Here is a 26,446-nt window from a genome sequence, read left to right on the forward strand (position 1 = left end):
GTGCCCTGGCCTCACCTCCTCCACCAGCACTCATCCCCCCTCCACTTCCTGACACCTCCTGTTTTCCCCAGTTGGTTTCTCCCTGACCAATTCTTCCGCCGATTTTTAAGAATTAAAGATTCAGCTTAAAACTAAAATCAAAAGGACTCCCTCATGAGAAATCATAAAAAGGAAAGATGTGTCTTTGGGAGCTTCTGCCTCAGTTTGGCTCCAGCAGGAATGAAAGCGTAAGGTTTTAACTTTGCATAAGTCAGTGGTCAGCTCCACACTCACACGTGTGGACATGCTGGAAGGACATTCCTCACACACATGCACGGACACACATACATGCACACACATACACACATACGCATGCATGTGCGTGCATACACATGCACACATATATGCACACACATGCACGCATATACCCATAGATTCGCACACGCATACACATACGCACACGCATGTATACACACACATACACAAGTGCACGTGCACACACATACATGTACGCACCACGGCCACTGATCTCTGGCCTCGGCGCTGCTGAAATATCCCTGGTTTATGAGGAAGGCCTTTTCCCTCCAAGCAGGTGGAATTGGGTATTTGACCCTATCCTCTCCCGTTCCATCTCCACCTCTTCTCACTGCCTTAAAGGTGTCCAGCGAGCAGAGCTGGGGAGCTGAGCTCTACCAATGACCAGAGAGCCGCTCAGGGTGAAAAGTGGAGAAGAGTCTTCATCACCCAGAGACAGCACCTGGCTCTAACAGGGATCAGGTAGAGAAGGTGTCAGGGTCCCCAGTATGCCCAGCCCTGAACCCTGAGTCTGCCCTAGGTAGGGCATTACTGCTCAGCACCCACGCAGCTTTAAACAGAGAATCTGTTACCTAAACAATAAACTCCTGGTTTATAAACATATTAAGAAGGGGAATTCTCATCTCTCAAAGCTATAATTTGTTTACTTATTAGGTTTTGTTTTATTCATTTCACTGGCATTAGGCAAGTTCTTATTACTCAGTAATTCAATTGAACACACATTTAGTCAGCATTTACAGGGCCCCCAGGCCTGCACTCGAGGAGTTTGGGTCTAATTGGAGAGACGTGGACACAGAGAAATGTGGCTCCCACTCAGGATCCAGCGAGAGCAGGGAGGGCTTCCTGGAGGAGGTGGGGTTTCGCTGGCCCATCAGTTTCACTGAGTGGGGAGCAAGAGAGAAGGAAAAGCCAGCTTTGTGCCAGTTTAGAGACTGGACAGAACCGTGCTCTGGGCTCCCCACACATCCAAGAACCAGCCCGGCCCTCTCTGGTCTCACCAAGCACCAGAGGCCCACCTGGGATAGCAAGGTCCACAGGCCTCCACTCCACGCCCCACTCAGTGGGGGTCCCGGCCGAGTCCCGGAGAAGCTGGTTTTGTCGGTCTCTGGGAGTGGTGGGCCTGCGGCAGATCCACACCATCTGGGCCTTCCTGGTGCCTGAGCAGGCACAGAGGAGCACGAGGGGTCAGGTGAGACAGTCCTCTGACTTGCTGCTCCCCCAGTGACCTGTGGGTGGACCCCGTGTCCCACAGACAAGGTGACACGGGTCAGAGTTTCATCTGGCCACCACCCTGGGCACTGGCTTTCAGGGCAGAGCCGACCCCGCCCTCTGATAACAATCCCCGTAATGCGCTATGATTTTAAAGGCTGCACCTCCTGCCTGCGATGGCAGGTGACAGCCTCCCATGCCCCTCAAACTGCCCAGCCCTTGGGGACCACAAGGCCTTGGATAGGGCACCAGACCCAAAAGGTCCCCTGGAGTGAGCTGGGGTGGAGAGAGGCCCCTGAAGATGGGGCTGGAGTCCACAGTCCTCCTCTGTTTCCTTCCGAGGGAAACGTGATGTTGGCTTTGAAGGTTCGAGGTGTGGTTCCCTCCAGGAATCAGATGTGGGAGGAGAGGAGGCGTGTGTTTCAGCAAAGCCTGGTTACTGGTGAGGTCCCGGCTGAGGGGCTGCAGGTGTTGGACCCAGGAGGGCCTCTCTGCACGCCCGCCCGACAGGGGCTCAGGGAACCGCTGGCTTCAGAGTCTGAGCAGACCTGTCCTTTTTCACCTCTAAGTAAGGGTGTCAGCAATCTGGGTCATTCTTTAAAATATGGCTTTATTTATTCTTCTCTCCTGAATAGCTCCGCACGGACTGACTGAAGCCATCCGTCTCCTGCTCCCGCACTGCCCTACTTCAGGCCGCCCCAGAGCAGGGGGCCCAGAGCTAAGATGGGGGTGCGAGGGGGTGCAGAGAGTCACAGCCTCTGTCCTGTCATAGCTTTGAAGGCTGGGCTGTGGACCAGCAGGTCTCAAGCCTAAGACACATCAGATGCGCCCGGGGCTCATGAGAAGCTGGGACATCAGGCGCCCCCAGTGTGGGTGCAGGGCCAAGGGGTGAGGTTCCAAACTAGTCCCCAGGTCCCCAGGGAGGGTGACACTGCTGGCCCTGGGGCCTCACCTGCAAAACCACCGATGCGGGTCATTCAGGAAGCCTGTGCCCTGAGGGATTTTGGAAACCCAGGGATGTGGACCTCCCATGGGGTCTCCGTTGGCCCATGCTTGCCAGAGCTGCTCCCTGAGCACCAACCCCGAACCACCGTCCTCCCGGCCCATGGCCTCTGAAGCCAATGACACAGCGTGGTCATCAGCACTCATCCATCCAGGCCCCTGGGTCACTTCCTGAGGAAGGCGTCTCCCAATGTGACCCCAAAGCCTCCACCCCAGCTTGTCTGCAAGAGCTGAGGCCAGGGTGCCGGCTGCAGTGACCACATAAACCCAAGTGAGCAGAAACCATCTCTTAGGGAAGAAAGCACTTTGGAGGTGACCCAGCTTTTTAGACGAGTGAACAGAAAATATTGGAAGGAAATTCTGTTCCCCCGAAAATAAAAGGGCAGAGACAGCCAGGCGAGATCCCCACCCGCCCCCAGGCAGAGCCGCCAAGGTCCTTCCCACTCAGGTCAAGGTCACAGGGTGTTAGAGTCAAGGTGGCGCTGGGCGACAGTGGTTTCCCCCAATCTCTGCTCCTCCCTCCCGGCCTCTGCTCCTCCCTTCTGGCCTCCCTGCCTCCTTGCTGTGAACTCACTCCTGCTTCTCTCTCTCCTCACTATCCTTGGTCTTTCCAGATGCAGGACGCTATGGGCTACGAGTTACCCTGGGTGTATTTTGTCAGTCTGGTCATCTTCGGATCCTTCTTCGTTCTAAATCTGGTTCTTGGTGTGTTGAGCGGGTAAGCTGAGTGTTTCTGTGTCCTCATCATGACGCAGCTGAGCAAGGCCCCAGGCCCCGTGTACCCGTCACCAGGCCCAGGAGAACAGAAACTGTCTCGCTTCAGCCGCACGTGCGGACCACTGGCTGGGCAGGCCGCTTGGCCTCTGGTGACCTGGAGGCCCCGGTCCCGGAGCCGTCCAGTGGCACCGGGCCCGGAGTGGCGGGCCGTGCTCGGCTGCTCCCGGAGCTACACTAACTCTGACCCCGTTCTTCCAGGTCAATGATGCCGTGGGAAGGGACTGGCCCTGGATCTATTTTGTCACATTAATCATCATAGGTTCATTCTTTGTTCTTAACTTGGTTCTCGGTGTCCTTAGCGGGTAAGCAGGACCAAGCAAGAAGGTCTCGACTTTTCCATTTACCTCGTTTTACTCTTTCTGCTCTTCCTGGCTCTATTCTTCTGGCTCTGATGAATCTGGGACGTGGGCCAGCCCGGGAGCCTTAAAGTGAATGTCCTTGGCCTGGCTGGACAGAGGTCAGAGGCGCAGGGAGGAGCCCCCCTGGTTTGGGCTGCAGTGAGAGGTACCCGGGCCCACCTGTCTGCTGCCAGCCCTGCCCATACCAGGCTGGACTGTCCAGGTGGGCAGGACGCTTCTCCAGGGACCTCGGGGGCATCTGGGCCCCTTGGTTTGGCAGAGGAATTGGAGGAAGATTCGTGGGCCGTCTACTCTGGCCCTCGTAGTAGCCTAGCAGACGGGCACCTGGGCCATCTGTCCAGCCTCCGTCCAGGATCACTGGCAGTGAGGACTCAGGCCCTCTTTACCCGTGCTGACTGGGCCAGGAGTTCGAGCTAAAATGCAAATAAACCAAACAGACAGAGATTCCCCTTCTCCTTGACTCTGATCGCAGCCTGGGCTGCCCCGTCTGTGTCCCCCTCGGAAAGGAAGAGCACTCAGCTATTTAAAGTTCCCAATTACAGGAGGACAGAGGAGACCGAGCACGTTTTCCTTCAACTTTTTCTGCCCAGCTCCAATAGGAAGCCCTCCTAGTTTCAGCCTTGGTACAGATGAAGTTAAAAAGCGGTCGAGGCAGCAGGTGGGGGGGGCCCTAGGAGCCCTGGGCAGCCACCCCTGCCCCACAGCCCCACTGGACATCTCCTCGGCTCCCTTTGTTCTTTCCAAGCCCAAGCCAGCCACGCCAAGGCCACCCCTGAAGGCTCCCGTGACTCTCTGCTCCTGCACCACCTGGGGGATGGGCCGCTGCTTCACAGCCTTTCCTCCGTCTCTGGGGATGTGTGTATCGGGGAGAGTCGGCCAAGGAGAAAGACGTCCCCCCTCTCCTGCCACAGTCCAAGGCCGCACAGGAGTGTCAGGGTTGGCCCTGGAAGTGGGGAAGGGACAGGGTCCACCCTGACCTCACCCCTCCCCAGCAGGAGGGCCATCAGAGGCCCCGTCACACTGGCCACACAGTGGAGGGACCAGCACCCTCCGTCAGTGTGACAGCAAAGCACAGGACATTGGGTGCCCCCGTCAGCTGCCTGGAGGGTGGAAGGGCTTCCATTTTGTGTCCAACACAAGAAAATGGCCTGTTTATAGGGGGTCGTCAGGGAGAGTGTTGGAAAAGTCAAACTCGTCACCTCTCAGGGCAGAAATGTGGCTGCTCCAGCGCTGGCCTTCCTGGAGGCAGGAGGTTCTTAATGTCGCTCACCCAGCTGACAAAGCGGGGACCGTGACCCCAGCCCCTCGGTCACCGTGACGGCGGCGCGTGGCCATTTACGTCAGCACCTCAGCGGGCAGCAGGCGCTCAGCAGCGGCGCCGTCCCCGCGGCAGTGCTCTTCCTACAGGGCTCGCTGTTTGCTCGGTGCTGCCGGGGCTGGACAACTGAGCGGGGCCATCCCAGGTTAGACATGCTGCCCTCTGCTTCCAGGGACGAGGGAAGGGCCCCTGAGGAGCCATGTGGCTTGGAGGGGTCCCCTCACTGGTCAGTGTCTGCACGAGGCCCTGTCCCATCTCCCCGTCACTGCCCACAGACGAACGTTGAGTGAGCTGGGCCTGTGATGTGCCAACTTCTCAACCTGGGTAAAGGTGGCTCCACGTCCTCCCCCCAGAGATTAGGAGCAGGTCTGAGCAGTGAAGTCCCCCCAGAAATCTGCAGTGGAGGCTGAGGCATTGACCTCAAAGCCCCCTCGAGCAGGGGTCTGCCTGGTCGTGCTCGGCCCCCAGAGGGGCACTCCTCCCCAGAGGTCAAAGCAGAGTCAGATGGCAGCAGTGCCAGGGGCAGGCAGACTGGCCTTAAAGGATGGGTCTCAGCCCAGCTGAGTCTGAGTGAGTGAGTGACTGGGTGGGCAGGCCCATGGGATTCTGGAACCCAGATCCACTCCCCTCCTGGGAGCTCAGCTCTCGATCAGTCTCCCCGGAACCCTCCCCACACCAGCCCCCCAGCACTGCTGCACCTCCCAAGCTTCCTGCGCCCCAGACACCAGCTTTGCCTGAATGCGGAGTGTCTGCAGGAGAGCAGCTCCCCTTCCTGGCTCATCCAGAGGATTGGCTGCCCAAGGAGAAGCCCAGAACCAGGCTGTTATTGACTGAGCATGTGTGGCAGTGACCCCGTCTCAACCAGTCAGGACAGCAATGTGCTAGTTCCCCCACCACTCCCCCCAAATCACAACCATATGCCCACTTACCCCGTGGCCAGCCTCCCGGAGTGCTTGGAAATGTCCAGGAGCTCACCGCAAAGCCCCTTCTTGGGTCGGTGTCCACTGTGAGGAGTTTGTTGGCAGGCTTCAGGCTTGGCGTCCTTGGTAGATCCGCTCACGTGCTGCCCACGCTGCCCTGAGAGCTGATGCAGAGCACATGTCCACTCCGCAGGGAAGAAAAGTGAGCTTTATATGTGAAAACTTCCCCACATCTCACAGGTGGGGCCTGGAGGATCAGGATTTAACCCCCACGTGTGGACCCATGATCTTTGCTCCCATCCCCTACGCTCCACCATTTCCAAGCCCATCAGCCTGGTTAATCCCATGACTCCAAATTATGGCCAAGATGCAGCAGGGAGAGGCCACCTATGGGCAGATGGGGGGCCCAGACCAAGGACCAAGGGTCCTGGAGGAAGCTGGAGAACCCCTGCCCTGAGGCCCTCAGGCAGTCCTGAGCTGGAGGCCGGCAGCTGGTAAATGTAACAGCCCTTGAGGGAGAACACACCCCCCTCAACCCATGCAGCACTGCCATTTAGAAGTGTTTGGAGCTGGTGGCTGGGACCCTGAGTCCATCAGTTAAGGGTATTGTCCTTTCAGAGCCCAGCAGGGTGACTCATCCTGGTATATTCCTCCCTGCAGTCATGAAGGAAGGGCTCAGGGCGCTTGGGGTCTCCTGCTCAGGAAGGCAGGAAAGCAACTCTGGAAAGCCTCCATTTTAAACGTGGAAGTCAGAGATTTTGGTCACTGGAGGGTTGGGCATCCTTTGTCTGGAAACCTATTCCTACTGAGGCCAGATGGATCCATGTAGCTATCCATCTTGTGGATCTTTTCAAAATGCATCCACGTTCGTTACCTGTTGATCCTCATAAGTCTCAAAACCTCCAGAAATCTCGCCTCCTGCCCATTAGAACAGTGACCGCAACCACAAGATTCTGGAAACTGCACTAGAAGTTGCAATTGAGTGAAAGTCACTGGACCGTGGATTCTGGTCACTTTGTGGTTTTAAGTTGTTGCAAACAGAAAAGACGTATGTCTTCAGGTGACAAGGGGCCTGGGGTCTCTTAGAGGGTGGGCGCCCAGCTCTCATTCCCCCAGGAGATAAAGCAGAGGGCCTGAGGGTGCAATGGGCACATTGTGACATGGAAACAGCCCTGACCACCAGCCACAGTTAAGACCCACGTCAAGAAGAAGCAGAAGCGCCGGACAAGCTGCCTCGCAGCTGGAGCGGAGGTGATGCTCACGACTCCCAGCAGGGTTGGTCCAACACTGAATTGGTGAACACCGACCTCTGTTCTTAGGGGGAAATACTGGGTTAGGTTCCTGTGAGCCTCTGGGCACAGCCTTGTCATCAGGACACAAGTTGTTGTTATGTGCGTCTACATGAAGGCACCTTGTTTAAGGCATAGTGTTGGTTCGTTCACACCACCCTCTCAGCCCACAGCTTATAACTCAGGCCTGGATGGAGCTTGTCAGACGCTTGAACATTCCCCGGAGGCACCTCCCAGCCCTCGAGCACATAGGGTCATAGACCGCATAGCAGCTTCGTGCTTAGAGGCCATTTGATCACAAAAATCACAACAAAAAGCATGAAATGCGGGAGACATGGCATCAGATGGGCTGTAAAAAGGCCCTCGTTTGCAGTATGAGCTGCTCTCAGGAGGTGGCAGCCCCTTGTCTGACCTCAGTTGGGACCATGACCCCAGATCCTGCCTTTCCACATATCTGCGGTGACCACAGTCTCACCATAGATGGCATGACTAACAAGACTTAGAGAGGAGACAGGTCTACAGACGCAGAGTCCGTGGGTGATGAGGACCACTACACCGGTCATCACGGGGCCTCGAGCCCGAGCCATGGCACCAACAGACCTTCCACATGTACCACTGGGAGCTGTGCAAATCGCATACCCAGAGTGGGCTCTCCACCACATCTGTGCCGCCAGCCACTGAGGGCACAGGACGCGCCCCTGCCTTCAAACAGACACCCCATGACTGACCCAGGAGTGTGAGACATCAGAAAGGAGACGAAGAGAGACAAGTGCTTCCGTCCTACAGGTCCCCTATGGCGTGTGCCCATCCCTCCATGTGCCCTAAACCCCTTGAGGACCTGGCCATGCTGCTTCTCCTCGCTTACCTCACCCCCAGGAAAACTTATTTCCTCATCTCCTGGGGATGTCTGTGTGGTTCCCAGAGGTCTCGGGTATGGATGGCAAGCTTCCACTCTGCAGAGCAGATGTCACCATACGTGACTGGGTCAGCTCACGGCTCCAGGAGGAGGAAGACCGTAGCTACTCAGTCCCCTACACCCCAAGCCTGCTGCACAAGGAACAAAGCTCCCAAGGTTGGGGGGTGGGGTGGAAGGATGGTCAAGGGGGCCTGGAGTTGCAGTCTTGGGAGGGGGCGCTCTGTGAAGTGACTCCAGGCAATGAGCCCACAAGCCCAAGAGGAGTGGTGGGTGGGAGGGCTGGGGCCTCTCTCCAGGCCCCTCCCCAACAGCAGGAGCTGAGGCCTCCCTCCACGTGGTCAGTGGGCAGCCGGGCCCCTTTTCCCCGGGGAAGGTAGGGGAGGTGCCAGCAGCTGGCAGGAAGCCCAGGAAGAGCAAGTTCAATCAGGCTGGAATTGGATTCAATCAGAGTGAAGGAGAACATCCCGTCCCAATCAGAGCATCATCAAAGCGGCAGTTGGCAAGAACTTGGAGCCCATGTCTCTCAACGGAAATGTCCCCAGGCCGTCCCGGCCCTACCCCTCATGGTAAAGAGTGAAAACTGAGCTTCGGCAGTGAATGCAGACCCTGGACAGTGGGTGTGGGGGCTCCGGAGCTGAGTTATCCTGCCCCCTGGCTCACCTGTGTGCCCTGCCTTCCACGATGCCTGCCTGTGGAGTGTCTGCTGCTGCAGAATCCCTTCAGGTGGACTCTGCAGCCTCCCACCCTGAACTGCGCCTCCGCCACCAAGAGAAGGAGGAGTCGTGTCTCTAGGAAGAAGCTGAAATGCCCAGTGCGTCCACACATACCCCTGGGGTCCAGAGCACCACAGACTGAGGCATGCACTATTTATTTAGAAAAGGCACAGACTTGCTTCGAGAGTGACACCCAGCCTCCTCGACCCCCTTCTTGGCCACCAGCCCCTCCTGGCTCAGAAAGTGAATTCAAAGTCAGAGAGAAAATAAGGACAGAGTCACAGAAAATAGGAAAGAAGTAGACACTCTCCAAAATTCTTTAATAGGCCCTTCTTCCAGCAAATCCCAACCCAATTTTAGCTTCTACTCATTATTGCTTGAGACTGAATGCCCCATTTAACTTTTATATCGTCTTGACTTTATGCATTTTCCCATTCTGATTAGATTTCTTTTTTAACCCAAAGGGCAGCCACAGGACATTTTCTTGTGTTTGGAACCCTATTTTGTCTCCTTCATGTAGGAAAGAACTTTCTCTAGATTAGAAACCCTCCAGGCTTGCTGAACCGGCAGAACATGTCCTAGAAATGAGAAGGGGTGGAGAGGTGAGCTCTCCTGGGCCTGACCTCAGTGACTATACCGGCCCATGTATAACATGGGCTCTTTGAGAGGCAGAGCCCTGATTTGTAACATCTGACGACTTCTGTAGTGTAAACACCCCACCAGGGCCGACCTCAAGCCCCTGAGGAAGCACCTGGGTTGGCAGAGCCAGTGGAGGCGGGGCGGGGCAGGGGGGATGCTTCAGCTAGACCCAGCTCCTTGTCTCCCGGGGCTGTAGTGGGGATCCCTTCTGGCTACTGTTCAGAAGGCCTTTCAGGTCATTGGGGGACGTCTGTCATGAGAGACAGCTTGTAATCACGGCCCAAAAAGAGGGGACATGGGTTTGGTCCACCCGCTGCTCATGTCCCAAGTGAAGATGCCCCGCCCAGCCATTTTATGAGAGCAGGTCAGACCTGGGACGGGGGTCCATGCAAGTGGGGGCCGGCGGTGGGCTTCCCGTGCCATGCAGCTAACCCTTTGTTCCTCTTGCCCCGTCTCTCCCGCCCTGCCCGCTTGGCGTCTCTCACCAGAGAGTTCTCCAAAGAGCGAGAGAAGGCCAAGGCCCGGGGAGACTTCCAGAAGCTGCGAGAGAAGCAGCAGCTGGAGGAGGACCTGAAGGGCTACCTGGACTGGATCACGCAGGCCGAGGACATCGACCCCGAGAATGAGGACGAGGGCCTGGACGAGGAGAAACCCCGAAACAGTGAGCGGCCTCCCGCAAGGGGCTGGGGGCTGGGCTTGGGAGGGGGCGCTCGGGGAGCGGAGGCTGCCCACCCCTGCCTTGTGGGTGCATCCTTCTCGGCTCTCAGAAGTCAGTCCCACGCGTGCAGCAGAGCCTCCCAGTCCTGCTGGAGCCTCTGGTCCGGAGACACTTTGCTCAGTGGGGTTCTTTGTTTTCAATCCAACGTCCTCCTCCCAGCCTGGCTCCCTGGGCGGAGGGGCGGGCATCCTGCTCTGGGCTTATTCAAAAGGGACCGTCTCCACCTCCACCACATGGAAAGTGCGCCCCTGTCCCTTTCCAAGCACCCCTGTGCTCTCAGGGAAAAGAGCCAAAGGTTTCTCTAGAGGAAGTTTGACTCAAAGCTCCAGGGAGGTGCTAAACAGGAAGGTTGAGGAAACCCCGAGGGCTTTGGCAGAACAGCATCAGGTTTTAGAAATGGAGCCCAGTCCCTCTCTCTGGGCTTTCCCATGGCAGCTTGTTGGCCAGGCTTTTGCTGGGATGGTAATGAGAGTGATGGATGGTATTGACTTGCAAGTGTTGAGGAGATAATGAATCGCGGAAATTCAGGCTCGTGGGACACGCCCGGTGCTTCTGAAATGTGGGCCCTGGACCGGCAGCACCAGCATCACTGCGGGGGGCCTTGCTGGAAATGCAGGCTCCTGACGCCTCCTCAGATCTGGTGGCTCCAGGGTGGGGCTCTGCCCTCTGTTCAGCCCCCAGTACCTGGGCTGTGGGGTGAACGTGGCCCTAACTGCCCTGTGTCTCCTCTGACCCTGACCATGCTATCCTCCTGTGGGTGTCCTTCCCTCATGTTTCACACATTTGAATAAGGTCGTTTCTGGCCAAGGAATCCATAAGGTTAAACAGCTTGCTGCGTGGGTCAGGCAGGTAAGGGCAGGGAGCCAAAGGGGCTTGAGGGCCGAGAGGGAGAAGGGAGACCCGCTGGGCTCTGGGGACCAATGGGGAGGCAGGGTGTCCGTCACGGCATCCTTACAGAGGCCAGGAAGGCACAGGACGCGTGGGTGCACGTGTATCCTGACATGGTGTGCGGATACCCTGGCCATGTGCATGGGCGTGCATTGTGCTGGTTGTGATCACTCTTCCCGGCTGGTTTCCAGCTGTTCCTGCTCGTTGGTGCCTGAGCTCTCGGTGGCAATCCGGGAGGAGGCGTGGGTGGAGGGAGAGGGCAGAGGACATGGCTGTGAGCACAGAGCAGCCCGCCTTCCCTCACCTCAGACGCAGGTGGAACACATCCTCCAATGATGCCCTTTCTGGTGACTCTGCTCAAGGGACACACACAGAATTAGAATGTGCCCTACCAGGGGCTGGTAACAACATGATTCAGCAACCCAAGTGGGCTTCACGCTCTGCTAGGAGTTCAGCAGGCTGGAAGACAAGGCCTGGGATGGATTGGAACAGGGAGCAGCGACGCGGCCAAGGGTCTTCCTGGGAAGAGGAAGAGTCTTCCTGGCAGAGTCTTGCTGAAGGATCGTGGACAAAGGGGTGGTCCGTGGTGCCGAGCAATGCGTGAATGAGTGAGCTGGCCTGGGAGCTGAGGGCACCCCTGCCGCCAAGCACAGGAGTCAGCTCTGGACCCCAGTCTGCTCCCTGGTCAGGGCAGTGCTCGGTTCTCGACGGATGGCAGGAACGGGTTTCTTGCATGTTCATAGGGACATGAACATGGCCCTCCGTGGCCCACCCAGCACTGTGTGGCTGTCCACAGAGACGCGGTGATCCCCTCTCCTCCAAGGACGGGTATGCTGCCCCCTGACCTGCCCAGATGGGGGAGGCTCTGCTGCTGGAGCAGATTGAGTGCACAAGCCCCCCACCCCCATTGCTGACCGAGCTTTGGGGAGCACACGATGAACCGCCCACCCTTGTGGACAGAGTCTCTCTCAGGACGCTCTTGAGCCCAAATACAGATGAGCTCAGCCTGGAAGCTGCTGCCCTCCCCCAGGCTCTTTCCTCGGGGCCTGGGCCTGCTTCTGTCTTCAGCCTTGTCCCAGGAGGAGGACAGTACAGGGCCTGCCTGCTTCCATTGTGGAGATGGCTGTGGGGCAGTCCAGGGGTTGGGGCGCCAGGGAATGAGCGTCTTAAAAAGCAAGACAAAGGCTGAAATAGGAACATGTGAGGAACTGAACGTGAGATGCTTGGGGATGGAGCCAGAAGGTTCACCCAGAGGTGTGGGCTTCAGGAAAGTCCGATCAAGAGCAGAGTGGACAAGACTGGGTTGTTAAGGAGCTGGCCACCTAATGTATTTGAAGAAAAGGCAGGCCCATGCCCAGAAACTATATTCTGATCTTCAGAACTTCGTAGTTTGCCCTTTGAAGCAAATACAAGGGAAGAGACGCTGCTATATGTTTCCATCAAAGTAGCTGAAATTTGCCTTTGAAATTGCTCCAAGATTACAGTACAGCGTATCTGCCAGTTCTCTTCAGCTCAAAGACTAAGTAGTCTTTTCAGAAAACGGGTAAAAGGTATTGTCACTCTTGACCAATGGCTTTGGCCACTTCTGCCTTCGCCCCAGCCAGGAACCCCAGTGGCACTTAGGAGATGCCAGGTATCCGGCAATGGTGATACAGCCATGACCCCAGCCAGGAGACTGCTCAGAGACACGTCACCTTTGGTAGCTGAGCACACCCACAAGGAGCCCAGGTATAGGTTTGTGGAGGAAAAGCTACAGACACCACCAAAGTCATAGAAAGAGCAGGGTTAGGGAAGGGAACAGAGAGAAAGTGCCTTGTTTGAGGTGTTTCTCTAAGTAATCAGAGTCGATAAGGTGGCCAGTAAATTATATAAAAAATACGTTACAATATTCTGAGTTCATTCATCCTCCCTCCATCCATCTCCTGATTAAATGTCCGTTTTGTGCCACACGCTGGAGAAGGCAATGGCACCCCACTCCAGTACTCTTGCCTGGAAAATCCCATGGGCGGAGGAGCCTGGTGGGCTGCAGTCCATGGGGTCACAAAGAGTCAGACACAACTGAGCGACTTCACTTTCACTTTTCACTTTCATGCATTGGAGAAGGAAATGGCAACCCACTCCAGTGTTCTTGCCTGGAGAATCCCAGGGACGGGGGAGCCTGGTGGGCTGCCGTCTATGGGGTCACACAGATTTGGACGCTACTGAAGCGACTTAGCAGCAGCAGCAGCAGCAGCAGCAGCACCGCATGCTGCTTCAGGCCCTGGGGACACAGCCCTCATGGAACAGAAATCCTTCTCTTCTTTCTTTCTCCTCCTCAAGATCAAAAATGCGTGGATTAATTATTTGTGCATGTGGGAATCTCTCTTTCACACTGTTCAGACCATTTAAATGCAGCCCCAGCCCTCGAAGACAGACATTTGTGCGATGAGCGTGGAAAAGACAGACAGACGGTGGAACCGAACGACCGAGTTTCCACACAGACAAGCAGATTAAATATGTATTCCGTGTATTCAGCTCTGCTCCCAGGAGCCCCTCTGCAGTCCCCGCGCAGCAGCAGAGCTGCGTGGCTTCCACCCGCCCTGCCAAGTCTGGATCGTGTATTGTTGAAACACAGAGATTGGAGGGCTTCCAAGAGCAGAGGCTGCCCTCAGAAGGGCCCAGTGGGGCTCGAAAGCAGGGATCTGAACATCACTGGCCCACACTGTACACGTGTCCAAGGCACGGGCATCATTATTTGAGCTTTTCTTACATTTCGATGGATACAAATGGTGTGTTCCTTGGACGCACTCGTCCTCACGGCTGCCACACACCTGGAATGCCGAGACAGAGTTCTGGTCAGACGGCCAGAGGGACACTAGCGAAGGTTTTTCTCCTTGACTCCCTTCTTACTCTGGCCCCTAAGTGACTGTGTTAGAGGCCGTCCTAAGCCTACACCCTGGGGGCAGAGTAGACGCCTTAGGGCTGTGGGGGAACAGCTCACCCGGCTGGTGAGACAAGGCGTCAGGCACAAACTGAGCCCCGCAGTGAGGACCAGCATCCAATCCCTGGGCCGCGCTGTGAGGCTGTTTCATGGATCCTTCCAGGCTGCTGGGAACGACTGCCCTGGGTGGGTCCTGGGGGCCCATGTCATTCATGTGCAGAACCACACTCGGGAATCTGGTCAGAACAAGGACATGGCAGGGGTTTCTCCAAGGGCAGCCCATGCACCAGGGAGCAGTCTGGCTGCTCTGCTGTCGGGCCCAGTGTGGGAACGGTGGAGGGGCCCCTGGGGGCCCCGTCGGGTATACTTGGAGAGCACACTGTTTTCAGAGTGTGGCCCCAAGAGGACAGTGTTCCGTGAAGGTCATCAAGGGAGGCGGGGGACAGTAGACTGTCCTGTTTCCAACGATATCCCAGGTGGTAGCAGGACAAGAAAGAAAGCCGCTTACTGAGATTCATAAAAGTATACATCCTTTGTAATTTAGATGTGATTCATGTGAGTTCATCCGACTGACTGAACTCACTCCCAGCAAAGAGGTCTGCAGGGGACTTTCACTGGACAGAGCTTTGATGAGAGGTTTATCCTCTCAAAAGATATACATTTCAGTGTTCATAAGGTTCTTCAGTGTTAGGGGTTTTTAACAAAAAATAAGGATATTAAGATATTTTAAAATATCTAGTCACAGGAGCCATTGATGGTCACTAAATTCATATTCTAAAACTGACTTGCTAAGCATAATGTTGGTTTTGACACACAGACCCGAAGTCGTGCTCAGGGGGCTTCAGAATGTGCCTGGTGCGGGCACACAAACCCCCAGAGGTTAGAGGTCAAGAGAAAAACAAAAACGCAGGCCAGAAACTGGTAAGCAATGATTCCAGCTGCCCCGAAACTTGTCTGTGCCTCTACTCGGGGATGAGATAATAGATCTGCTCTCAACAGCTGGCTGATGAGGTGAAAAGCCCTAATTATATGCTTGACAGGCCAGTTTTAAGGGGGAAAGCCTTTGTTTACCTTCTGAATTCCAAGCTTCAAATCAGCCAGTCAACTCTTACGTCTCATGTCAGTGACTCATGAGATAGGATAATGATATCCAGCATCAGGTCAGTCACTGTGTCAACAAAATTCTCTGAAAATAACAGCATGTACACACACACACACACACATCAGGCACATGGATACGCACACGTCCCCACACCATATACATAGGCAAAAAGAAGCGGAGGACCCTTTCTCAACGGGAACACTCAGAATTACAGTTTTATTGTATTTGCTGATATTCAACACTTGCTCCACCTACGACGAGAAGCTTGGTGGGTCACTCGCTGTGCCCCAGCAGACACAGAAAGATCGGGCTTCCACCTGGGAGCAGGGGCACATCTTCTTGGTGTGGCCAGCAGCGAGGGTCCTGGCCCTCTTGCCCTTGGCTCCCTCCACCGCTCTGCAGTGATTGGGCAGCTGATCTGGTCAGTCACTGACATCAGGCGGGGTATCCGAGGTTTTCACCAAGAGGGCACCAGGCTTCAGTTAGACTTGTAGAGCTTCTTCTTGAGCCTCTTAGGTGGTATAAAATCATTTCCATTCGTTGTAGCTTCCACTAATCCCTTACTGGATGGATTCTACCCATTTATTAAGTTGTCCCTCGATTAGACCAGAAATGTGCACACAGCCAGTTCTCACCTGACTGGAGGCTGGAGCTTACGGTCTGCACAGTTGCGGCGGTGTATCATGTTGTAGACTGAACAGGAGTTGAGAACCACAGGTCACCAGACTCCCAGTCCCTGCCCAGTGGCCGACGGGCAGTTTGCCCCTCTCAGTTTCCTTGTCTATAAAAGGGAGGAGTCAGATCAGACAGCTGCAAAGACCCGTTCCAGGATCGGGTGTGGTTTCTGTGGTCTGAAGCTGACACATGTCAGCTTTAGCCCTGGGAGTTTAGACAAACCTCCAGTCCATCAGACCCCAGAGGACTTCAGTTGATTTCAGACTCCTGGAACTTGCCTGGGTCTCCCGTAGGAGTCCCCTGAACCCTGGAAGCAAGCTGATTCTTCCAAAGACCTTCCTGGTGCCTGGTATCCTCTGTCTCTCCTCACCTAGAGAGCCCAGCTCCACCATCTTCCTTAGGAACCACCCCACTCTGAGCCCTCCTCGGGCGCCCCTCCCGTTCCACCCTTCCCCCTCCTCTCCTTACCCCCACCTTTTTGACCCCAGATGCCTGCTCCATGCCTGCCTGGTGACACCAGGTATACGACCTTTGGTACCTGTTTAATCCATCTTCCCCCCTGCTGGGCTGTGCAACTGGAGTGAGAGGGGAGGTTCACATCCCCAGAATTCTCACAGAGCCTGGCGGATCAACCAACAGTGAATATGGAAAAGGGGTGGGAGGCCTGGAAATCTGTGAAAGTCCACCATTGGGAACAGGTGACCTGGACCTGCCTTGTCACTGTGTCGGGCTAAAATCAGGCAGGACCGGATATCTGGCCCCGCAGAGGCCACGGAATGAATCAGACACACCAATTAATTTGTCATCTTCCGTTTCTTGTCTGTCAATCCTTCTCTCTGACTTCTGCAAGAGGACAGACTACTCCTCGATGTTTTTCTTCAGGTACCAACCACTTCTCCCCTTTCTTCTTCAAATACATTCGGAGAAGTGCCAGAAATACCTTTATTTTATTTCTCTCTCAGTGAGGCCAGCTAGCTGTCTACACAGGCAGTTGAGAAAGGGTTAAGAGAGGACCCAGAGTAAGTTCCCAGCTGTTTCTTTAGGACCAGAAAGCTGAATACATTTAAGGCTTGAAAAGGTCAACTCCCTTCCAAGGGGCAGAGGTTTGATTTCATCCATCGTGTGGTCTTGGGCATAACGCTCATTTCATTCACTGGTAGAGATGGAGATTTATGGACTAAATGTTATCACAAGCAGAGACTTAATGAGATCTCAGCTGCGTCTCCTGGGTGGAGTGGAAAGCAGCCATTTTGGTAATAAATAGAGAACGGCTTCTAATTTGTAAATTCCTCTTTCCGTTGCTAAGTCTAATCAGATCAGTGAAACTGGAGGGAATTGTTGACGACCCAAGATGATTTTCCATGCCTTAATCTGTCCAGGAAGCATTACTTCTAATGGAAGCGGCTTGCTTCTCTGGCAGCGGTAGGGGATGACATTTCTCATTAGACTAACTCAATTGTTGCCTATTAAAAAATATGTTTAGCCCCAAATCTATTTAAAAGCAAACTGGAACCGAGGCCCCGTATCACTCTGCTACTAGTCTCCCTGCTTCATAGAAGCAGAAATTCTTTCGGAATGAGCTGCAGACCTCTCTCTGTAGCAGGGCCATCCCGAAGGGTCTACGGCCTGTGTGATGTCGTCCTGACCCAAGAGAAGTGTCCAGAGTAGGGCTCAGTGGACCACCAGACAGTCAGGTGTGCTCATGGCCTCTCTGGCATGGCAGAGAGCAGGTTGGGAGAATAGAACCCAGTCTCTGGCAGACACTGCAGTTGAAGGTTAAAAAGGAGAATTAAGGGGGCACCAAAGGAGAAGAGCAAAGCTCTTTTCTCGAGTCCTGCTTGAATCTTTTTTTTTTTTTTTCATGCGTGTAATAACAGTTCAAGGTTTTTACAAAGTGTCTTCTCACAAGCTGTTAAGCATTTCCAGGGCAGAGACCCTGTCAGAGTAGGTGACTGTTCTCGCACAGTAGGGACATCATGAATATTCATGAAGGTCTGACCACCTTGACAACCAGGGCCCCAAAGGGAACGTGGTGTCTGAGCCCTCCTAGTGGAGCGGCTGAGAACACGTCCACCATCACCAACCAGCACTCAGACTCCAGGTGACGGTTCAGATCACAGCAGCTGGTCCTGAGGTTCTTCTCTTGGGCCTGCATTTTTGCTTTTTCATCCCCAATAAGTCCATCTGGTGTCTGGGCAATATGCGCACACAGAAAAGTATTACTCTAACCCGTGTTACCGTTAATCCTCACTTAACCCTCCAAGATCCGTATTATGGTCTCTCTTTTTTTTTTTTTAGATTTGATTGATTGATTTTTGGTTGTGCTGGGTCTTCGTTGCTCTGCGGGCTTTTCTCTCGTTGCAGCAAGTAAGGGCTGCTCTTCACTGCAGTGCACCAGCTTCTCACTGCAGAGGCTTCCCTTGTTGCAAAGCATGGGCTCTAGGGCACATGGGCTTCAGCAGTTGTGGCACACGGGCTCAATAGTTGTGCTGCACGGGCTTAGTTGCTCCTTGGTGTGTGGGGTCTTCCCAAACCGGGGCTCAAACCCTTGTCTCCTGCATTGGCAGGCAGATTCTTTACCACCGAGCCACCAGGAAAGTCCTATATTGTCTCAGTTGTTTTTTTTTTTTAGATGAAAAAACTGAGGTTCAGATCATTTTCCCAAGAGGATCATTTCGGGCAGCCCCAGAAATGGATGTCGCAAGTTTAGAGACAGAGACTATGTCCCCTGACCACCTCATCTACACTAAACCATCCGAGGGTCTGCACAGAATGTGGGCTCAGCCCTTCCCTGTCCCTGAACTCGACTTCTGGCCGCCCCCGTGGATGTGGTCCTGATGAGGCCTGACCAATGCAAGAGGGGAGCAAGGCCTCCAGTCTAGAGCGCATTCTGGAACAGGTTCTGGAGCAGTCTTGCTGAGAAAGATGTGGATGATTAAAGCATCAGGAGAACCAGGATGCAGAAGAACCTGACAAGCACCAGCAGGGAGAGCCGCATGATCAATTAAAGTGGAGGACATGGCGGGGGAGGAGGTGGCTGATGGGTGTGCTGACCGCTGCACACAGATTCATTCAGGGAGTTATGGGGCTTGAGGCACCACAGGTTTGGGAGCTAAAGTGACTCACTTCCCATAAACGCCTGCAGTTTGAGGCTGAAATCTGCTGTCCTGCTGAGGGGGAGGCAAGGCTGAAGCCTCATGAAGAAGCCATGCTCTCGTCAGGACAGCCCCATTGTGGATGCCCATGGCCTTCGGGAGTTTGCTGGGCCCCCGTAGAGCCTCCCTGGGGAATCTGACTCAGGCCAAAGTTATCACGAGCAGCAGAAAATAGGGAAGAAGATGGAGACCAAGAAGAAAGAAAGAGAGAAAGCACACCCTGAGCTCTGCAGGCCCCCGTGGACAGCACACACAGGGCACAAGTGTGAGGCCTGGGCCTTCAGGAGGGAGTAGGGCGAGCCTGGGCTTGGCCAGGATGACCGAGGTGGGCTTTTGGCCCCTCTATGATGTGAGTAAAGGGCAGGCAAGAAAAGGAGGCAGTGCTGGCTGGTGGAAAAGGGACCAGACCTCCAGCTCTAATTAGCTGTTTGACCTTGGGCGAGTCACTGGCCCTCTCTGTACCTCACTGATCTCCACGGTCAAAGGAAGGGCTGCTCTGCCCTTCTAGCCCTGCAACACATGTAGGCCTTGGTAGGGAAACCAAGCCCCAGAAGAGGGTTGTAACAGACCTCAGGTCTCAGAGATCCAAAGTGCAAAGTGAGTGAGTCAAAGTTGCTCAGCCATGTCTGACTCTTTGTGACCCCGTGGACTGTATAGTCCATGGAATTCTCCAGGCCAGAATACTGGAGTGGGTAGCCTTTCCCTTCTCCAGGGGATCTTCCCAACCCAGGGATCGAACTCAGGTCTCCCGCATTCCAGGCTGATTCTTTACCAGCTGAGTTACAAGGGAAGCCCCCAAAGTGCAGAACCAGGGTCCAAACTCAAGCCAGTGACTCCAGGACCCAGGCTCCAACCCAGCGGCACCCTGGGCAGGGTTGCACAGTACCTGACTTCTCCCGGGACCTCCCACGCATACTCTCTGCCCACCTTCTCCTTCTCCCAGTGACCCTAGCACATCCACAGGCCTCCTCTTCTCTCCTGATCGGGAAGAACTTGTCTGATGTAGATGAAGGTAGACTTGGCTTGACACAGGCTGGGGTTCAAATCCCGGATCTCATGAGCTGCTGCTCACTTTGGATAAGCCGCTTCATTCTCTCAGCCTCAGTTTCCTGATCTATGAAATGGGAGCATGTAATGGGGCGATATACTCTCTCATCGAGTTGTTCTGAGGCTTGAGTTAGGTCTGGTGAGCCGCCGGCAGGTAGCAAGTGATGGAAGACTGAGCTGTTATCATGACCCTGCTGTAGAGCTGTTATGATCCTTGCCTTACTATCATCTGTCCCAAGAGAATCCAAGGCCCTAAAACGGAAGGATGACATGGTGGACACCATCTGGCTGGGCTGGGGCTGGGCTGAAGAGGGACTCGGGGGACACAGCCATTCTCTGTCCCTCACATGTCACTCCACACGGGTGACCCTCTGCTGAGCCTGGCCTTGGAATCTAGAACATCATCTCCAACCTAAAAGCAGTTTTGTGCCTAAAACAGCCAATTTCCAGAGGAATCCTGCACAGAAGGGTCCCCATCACCACCTCTCTCACCCCCGAGGGTGGCAGTGAGCTGTGTCCCTCGGGGGCCGGGCGGGGGGGTCCAGCCCCTCCTGTTTGCCCAGCATCCCCAGGGCCTGAGGATGCCCAACTCAGCCCCTTCACCCCTCAGGACAGTGGGGCCTGGTGGGAAGAGAAGTGGGTGCCCAAGTGCAGCCCTCTAGCTGCATGGTCCCCCGGGCCCGTCCTAACTGAGGGGGCCACCGCAGTGGCGCCGTGACCGTGGGGAGAGATTTTCTGCTTGGGAACACCGGGTGTTTATGGCCTGCTGGGGGCCCAGCGACCTGGTTTTCTCCTCCGGATGGCGGCTGCAGACCAAGGGCGGGCGTTTTGGCCTCCTCTGGTTTATGGCGGTAATAATAATTATTGCGACAGCATGTCGTGCTTACACTGTGCCTTTTTAATAAGGCCACTTTGTTTGGCTTCTTAATATTTAATCCTGTTTTGTATTTACTTTCTGATGGCTTAGAATCAGCCAGGTCTTAACTGCTTCTGGGGAGGCAGGCCTGTGGGGCCCGGGCACTCAGGACACTGCAGAGGAGGCTCTGGGGGCGGTGTGACCTTCCATCCAGACGGGCCCCACAGCTGGCACCGCTTACCTTCTCTCTCCCCAACTCTTAGCTCTTTTGTCTGCAATCTGCTTTTCCTCTCCTGCCCCGACTCTTTCTTTGCCTTGGAAGAGACTGTCAGCTCAGCCTCTGATCAATTTATTCTTGTAAGAGACGAAGACCATGAGCCGCAGATTATCATGTAACCTAGTTGGAATGGTCCCATGGCCTGGCCAAGGCTAGGGTAGCGCTGCTGATTCCTAGACCCACAGTGCAATGCCAGGGAGGTTCCCAGGAGCCTGAGCTGGGCAGAGACTGGGAGGAGGCTCCTATACCCCACAGCCTCTGACCATGAGTGGCCATAGGCTGGACCTCCCCAGCTGCAGAGAAGAAGTGAGGGATAACTCTCAAGTTACTTTTCCTGCAGGAGAAAAGGAAGCCAAATGAAATGTGACGTGGTTCCCCCCACCCCAAGAGGGTCCTGGGGCAGTAACCCCACCCAGGATGTCTGTCCCGTCCTGCCTGGGGCTCAAGCCATGTCCCCAGTGATGTCCTGGCTCCCTGGTGCCTCCCAGGAGGTCAGCCTGCAGGGTCACTGGAGTGCAGCTGCCCTAGATGCTGCCTGACAGAGCGAGGAAGGCCCTGGACTCAGGCCAGTGTCCCCTGCTCCACGCACTCTCACCTGGACAGCAAATCTCCCCCCATTGGTGGGTTCATACCGCTCACCCGGCCCACGCCCAGAGGCATGTGGGTCAGGTCCTGACAACAAACAGATTCGACAACCGGGCAGTTTAAGGGGGGGCTCACAAAGATGCAGGCACCAGGGGTGACAGCCCCAAACAGGCTCTGCTGGCACTGTCCTTCTGGCTGTCTGCAAAGGTCAGCCTCCCGGGCCCTGGGCAGAGGAGCAGCTGAAGGACAAACCCCAAGACACCAGCCCAGGGGAGCAGCCCTGAAACCCCCAAAGACGCCAAATGCCTGCTGTAATCGCACAACCAGTACCATTAGGACCTGAAAAAAGAGTCCATGCGTACGTGCTGAGTCACTTCAGTCATGTCCAACTCTGTGTGACCCAATGGACTGTAGCCCACCAGACTCCTCGTCCATGGGATTCTCCAGACAAGAATACTGGAGTGGGTTGCCACGCCTTCCTCCAAGGGATCTCCCCAACCCAGGGATCAAACCCCCGTCTCTTACATTTCCTACATTGGAGGCAGGTTCGTTACCACTAACTATCACCTGGGAAGTCCCTTACTCCCTTGCCCTTGTTCAGTTCAGTTCAGTCACTCAGTCATATCTGACTCTTTGTGACCCCGTGGACTGCAGCATGCCAGACTTCCCTGTTCATCACCAACTCCTGGAGCTTGCTCAAACTCATGTCCATCGAGTCGGTGATGCCATCTAACCATCTCATCCTCTGTCATCCCCTTCTCTTCCTGCCTTCAATCTTTCCCAGCATCAGAGTCTTTTCCAATGAGTCAGTTCTTCGCATCAGGTGGCCAAAGCTTCTAGCTTCTAGCTGAAGCTAGAGCTTCAGCTTCAGCATCAGTCCTTCCAATGATCATTCAGAACTGATTTCCTTTAGGACTGACTGGTTTGATCTCCTTGTTATATCCATTCATTTATTTTTTAAATCCCATGTATAAGTGCTAACGTATAGTATTTGTCTTTCTCTGACTTATTTCACCAAGCCTAATGTCCTCCAGGTCCATAAAAGTTGTTTTAAGCTTTGTATTGTGAAAATAAGTCTATTTGGGACGGACTCCTTTACATATGTTGAAAAGAATCCTGATCCAGTTTTCCTCATGATCTAGTCTTCCGGATTCCCACTAACAAGCAGAAATGAGGTGGGCCTGCCTGGGAAGCCCTCTCCTCAAAGTCACCCCCATCTGCTGGTGCATACGACACTTCCTTCTCCCCAGGATCCGTGGTCCTGTGTTGTTAGTTCACGTGATCTGGGGTTTGGGTCCTGTTTTGTTAAGTGTTCTTACATGTTTTGCTTTATTACTTTTTACCGTTTCTTCAGTTTTATTTTTGGAAGTGAGGCCGATGTCCCGCATGGACGCCGAGTCCCATTTCTTTCTTTCCTCACGGCTGACCTGAGCTCTGCCCATGTCTTATTCCTGGTTTTTGACTCTGATGTCTTATCTGTGAAAGGAGGCACCTGGCGTGTCTGCTTGATCAGAAGGAAGGAGAGTTTCTTGGTTGCTTGGTCTAATCACCCCCAGAAACCCATGGTGACGTCCCCCACACCACACGCGAGTAAACACGTGCTGGTGCCCACAGGGCAGGGCAGGAGCCTGCTTCTCCTGGGGGGTGTGTGTGTGTGTGTGCATGTGTGTGCAAAGGGAGGGTGGCCTGTCCCGCCCAAATCCACCACCTCACTGTCCCTTCCAGCCTGTGACATCAGTGAACGTGACAACCGCGGCGGCTGACCCCTGAGAGGGCCTTTCCTTTGAAGATCGCCGGCCAAGGTTAAAGCCACTGTCAGTGCAGCTGTAGACAGTGAGATCCAGCACCACCAGGTGACTGCACCTACACCCTGTGATGCCCAGAGCCTGCCTGGCCGTCGGAATCCCATCTCGTCTGGTGTGTAGCCTGGGGGCCATCAAACTGAGCACAGCACGGGGGCCAAGACCCCTGTGCTCCAGCCCAAGCCCTCAGCCACTGTGTGAGCCAGCACCTGGCCCTCCCCTGGGCCTCACTTCCCTGTCCTGTGACGAGAAGACTGGGTGACTCCCTTGCAATGACGTCTGGACTTGTTTACACCCGAGTTTGTGGAAAAGGACTCAAGGGTGGGTACAGGACGGTCAGGCTTACGGAGTCGCGGGCTTCCCAGTTGTGTCTTCACATTCTGGAAGTGAGTCTCTCTCACCTCCCCTTGACTTCATTCAAAAGGAAAGAAACCAAGGAAAAGCCACATCCAGCAACATCCCCCACCCAACCAGGAGACTTATGCGGATGGCATGCTGCGTTCTGGCGGCAGACCCCTGGGTACTGGTCCCTGTTCCACGTCCCCAGATGCCGCACCCCCACCAGAGCGGGTTCTGTGGCCACTGGGGCTCCTGACCTGCCCTGGATGAGGGTGCCGCGCTGCAAGCAGAGCTGAGCCAGGACCAAGGATGTGGCGGCCATGCTAGATAACAAGGATGGGAAAGATAAGGACATTGTGTGTGGCGTGTTAGAAGGGTCAGAGAAGCTGGAAAAGAAGGAGAAGAATTCTTTGGGGATATACTTTTATTTGGAATAAAAAATAGTAACAGAAGAAAGAGGATGAGATCGTTGGATGGCATCACTGACTCAACAGACATGAGTTTGAGCAAACTCCTAGGGACAGTGAAGGACAGGGAAGCCTGGTATGTTGCAGTCCACGGGGACACAAAGAGCTGGACACGACTGAGCGACTGAACAACAACAATAAAAGAAGTCTCTTCTTCTAAGCCGCTGACCTGGGCTCCAAGCTAAAAGATTCCAGTCGCCCTGGAAATCCAGCGCCACCACCTCAGGGGAGGCTGGAGACAGACTGGGCAGGTCGGCCGGAGACAGACTGGGCAGGTCGGCCATCGTGGAGGCGGAGGGACTGTGTCCCAGGCTGGCCCACTGAGATATTGTGGGGAGGTGGTATCCCTGCGTGTGTCTTCAAGCCACTTCTCACCTTAGTTTGCTGGTTCCAACATGGAGGCTTCTCGTTTCCATGTATGCAGGGCTGACCTGAGTCCTGAATGTGGCACTGGACGCGGCTGCTCCCCTCGAGCTCTGTTTCAGGCTCCGTCCTGGATGGAATCAAGCCAGTGACCAGGACTCAGGCCGAGGGGCAGATCCTCCTCTGATCCATTGAGGAGCCACACCCTTGGCAAAGACACCCTTTCCACCGACAGGCTGGACCCTAAATATGGGGTCGAAGCCCCTTAGAATAGGGGGCTGGAAAGAAATAAGAAAAATAAAATACTGTCGTGAAAGCTCTTTTTATATGGAGGAGTAGATGCAAAAGGGAAAGTAGAAGCAGCTTGTCGAAGGGCATGGAGTTGATGGTAGAGGAGGGACTGAGCGGGGCATCCTCAGGGGTCTCCTCCCACCGTCCCACTTAGGGTGTCCCAGGCGGCAAGGCCACCATGGACAGGCACCAGGTGTGTCAGTCAGGACCGCAGGCCTGCCAGGCACTGCCAGGGCTCCCCTCCCGACCAGGCTGCAGACTAACCCCTTTCTCCTTCCCTCCATGACTCTGCAGTGAGCATGCCCACCAGTGAGACCGAGTCTGTCAACACCGAAAACGTGGCTGGAGGGGACATCGAGGGAGAGAGCTGCGGAGCCAGGCTGGCGTGAGTAGTCTCGGGAGTGGGGCCCGTGGTCCCGGGAGGGAGTGAGCATGGCCCTGGCCAGGGGCTGCTCTGCACTTCCCAGGAGTTTGACTTTGGATTTTGAGCCCCTTTCCATCCCATCAGGGAAACAGAGTGTGTGTCTCTTTGGGAGTGGGGGCGTACATGTGTTGAGGGGGCCTTGAAGTCTGTTTCTTCCCAGCCCCGCACCCCATTTCTCCAGATCAGCTTTGTGAGGGTCCCTGGGTCCTGCTAAGCACCCTTTCATTTCTGGTAAATGTGACCCAGGAGATGGGCAGACTGGCAAGAAATACTCTGGGAGAGGTGGTCTTACTTACAGCTCTGAGTTATCCACCCGGGGAAGGGAGCACGGTTGTCTGTCATGCAGACTCAGCTATGAAAGTTCACCGGTGCCAGCCAGGCAAGTGGCCACGTCCCCGAACACGAGCCCCAGCCCCAGGCTTCCTGAGCAGACTTGGGTCTGGGGCTGGGCCAGGTGTGTGGAGGGACGGCACACACGGATGGTCACCATCACCTCTAAGCTCCGTCCTAAAAATGGACACCAACAGGCCCTAGGAGATGTTCCCCAGCAAGAAATGAAAGGAAAATGGCTTAACTGCTAAAAATAAGCACTCTGCTGGGTTCCATTCTCAGAGTCTCAAAAAGCAGAGTCCACAAACTGTAAGCTGGGTTCCCTTGGGGGTCAGGCTGACCCTGAGGGTGGTGCCTCCTGCGTCTGCCAGGCTGCACTTTTGGAAGTGGGAGCTGCTTGCCCCTGTTCCCAGGGATGTAAGACTCACCCCGGAAACTAAAAGGAACAGCAGACGGAGGGCTTGGAGAAGGACCAGCCCCACATCGGCTGAGTGTCTGAGTCACTCCATTGTGGAAACGGTGTCCTCGTTGACCTGTGACCCTGAAATGCCTTCGTATCTGGGTGACCCCAGCCCTCGCGAGGCGGTCCCCTTGTGGGTGCCTCTCATCTGAGCCGGGCCAGCCTTTGAGCAAGTAGGGAGCAGGAACAGACCGTTTCCAGGGTACACAGGCCTTGCCATCACTCCCCCCGACAGCAGCACCAGGGAATCTGTGCTGCTGAGTCCCAGCGATGTGGGGAAGCAGTTATTGTCAAACTGTTGTTAAAATACG

The 26,446-nt window shown here is 54.9% G+C and overlaps 1 protein-coding gene across 20 annotated transcripts in view; it reads left to right on the plus strand.

Annotated features, from left to right (window-relative positions):
* CACNA1C (calcium voltage-gated channel subunit alpha1 C) overlaps positions 1 to 26,446 on the plus strand; it is a 459,352-nt gene that overhangs the window by 345,543 nt on the left and 87,363 nt on the right. For 17 of the 20 annotated variants that reach the window (XM_086402607.1, XM_086402615.1, XM_086402605.1 and 14 more), the window contains exons 8-10: positions 3,481 to 3,584; positions 9,925 to 10,097; positions 25,216 to 25,306. In XM_086402607.1, the coding sequence (XP_086258733.1) occupies positions 3,481 to 3,584; positions 9,925 to 10,097; positions 25,216 to 25,306 (368 nt within the window). Of the gene's footprint in view, positions 1 to 3,119; positions 3,224 to 3,480; positions 3,585 to 9,924; positions 10,098 to 25,215; positions 25,307 to 26,446 lie in introns of all 20 variants that reach the window. The other 3 variants (XM_086402608.1, XM_086402606.1, XM_086402616.1) reach the window with 1 other exon arrangement.

The sequence above is a fragment of the Bos grunniens genome, chromosome 5 (genome assembly GCF_055505025.1).
Source record: "Bos grunniens cultivar Pamir isolate PY7600 chromosome 5, Bosgru_T2T1.0, whole genome shotgun sequence".
Taxonomy (NCBI): Eukaryota; Metazoa; Chordata; class Mammalia; order Artiodactyla; family Bovidae; genus Bos; species Bos grunniens.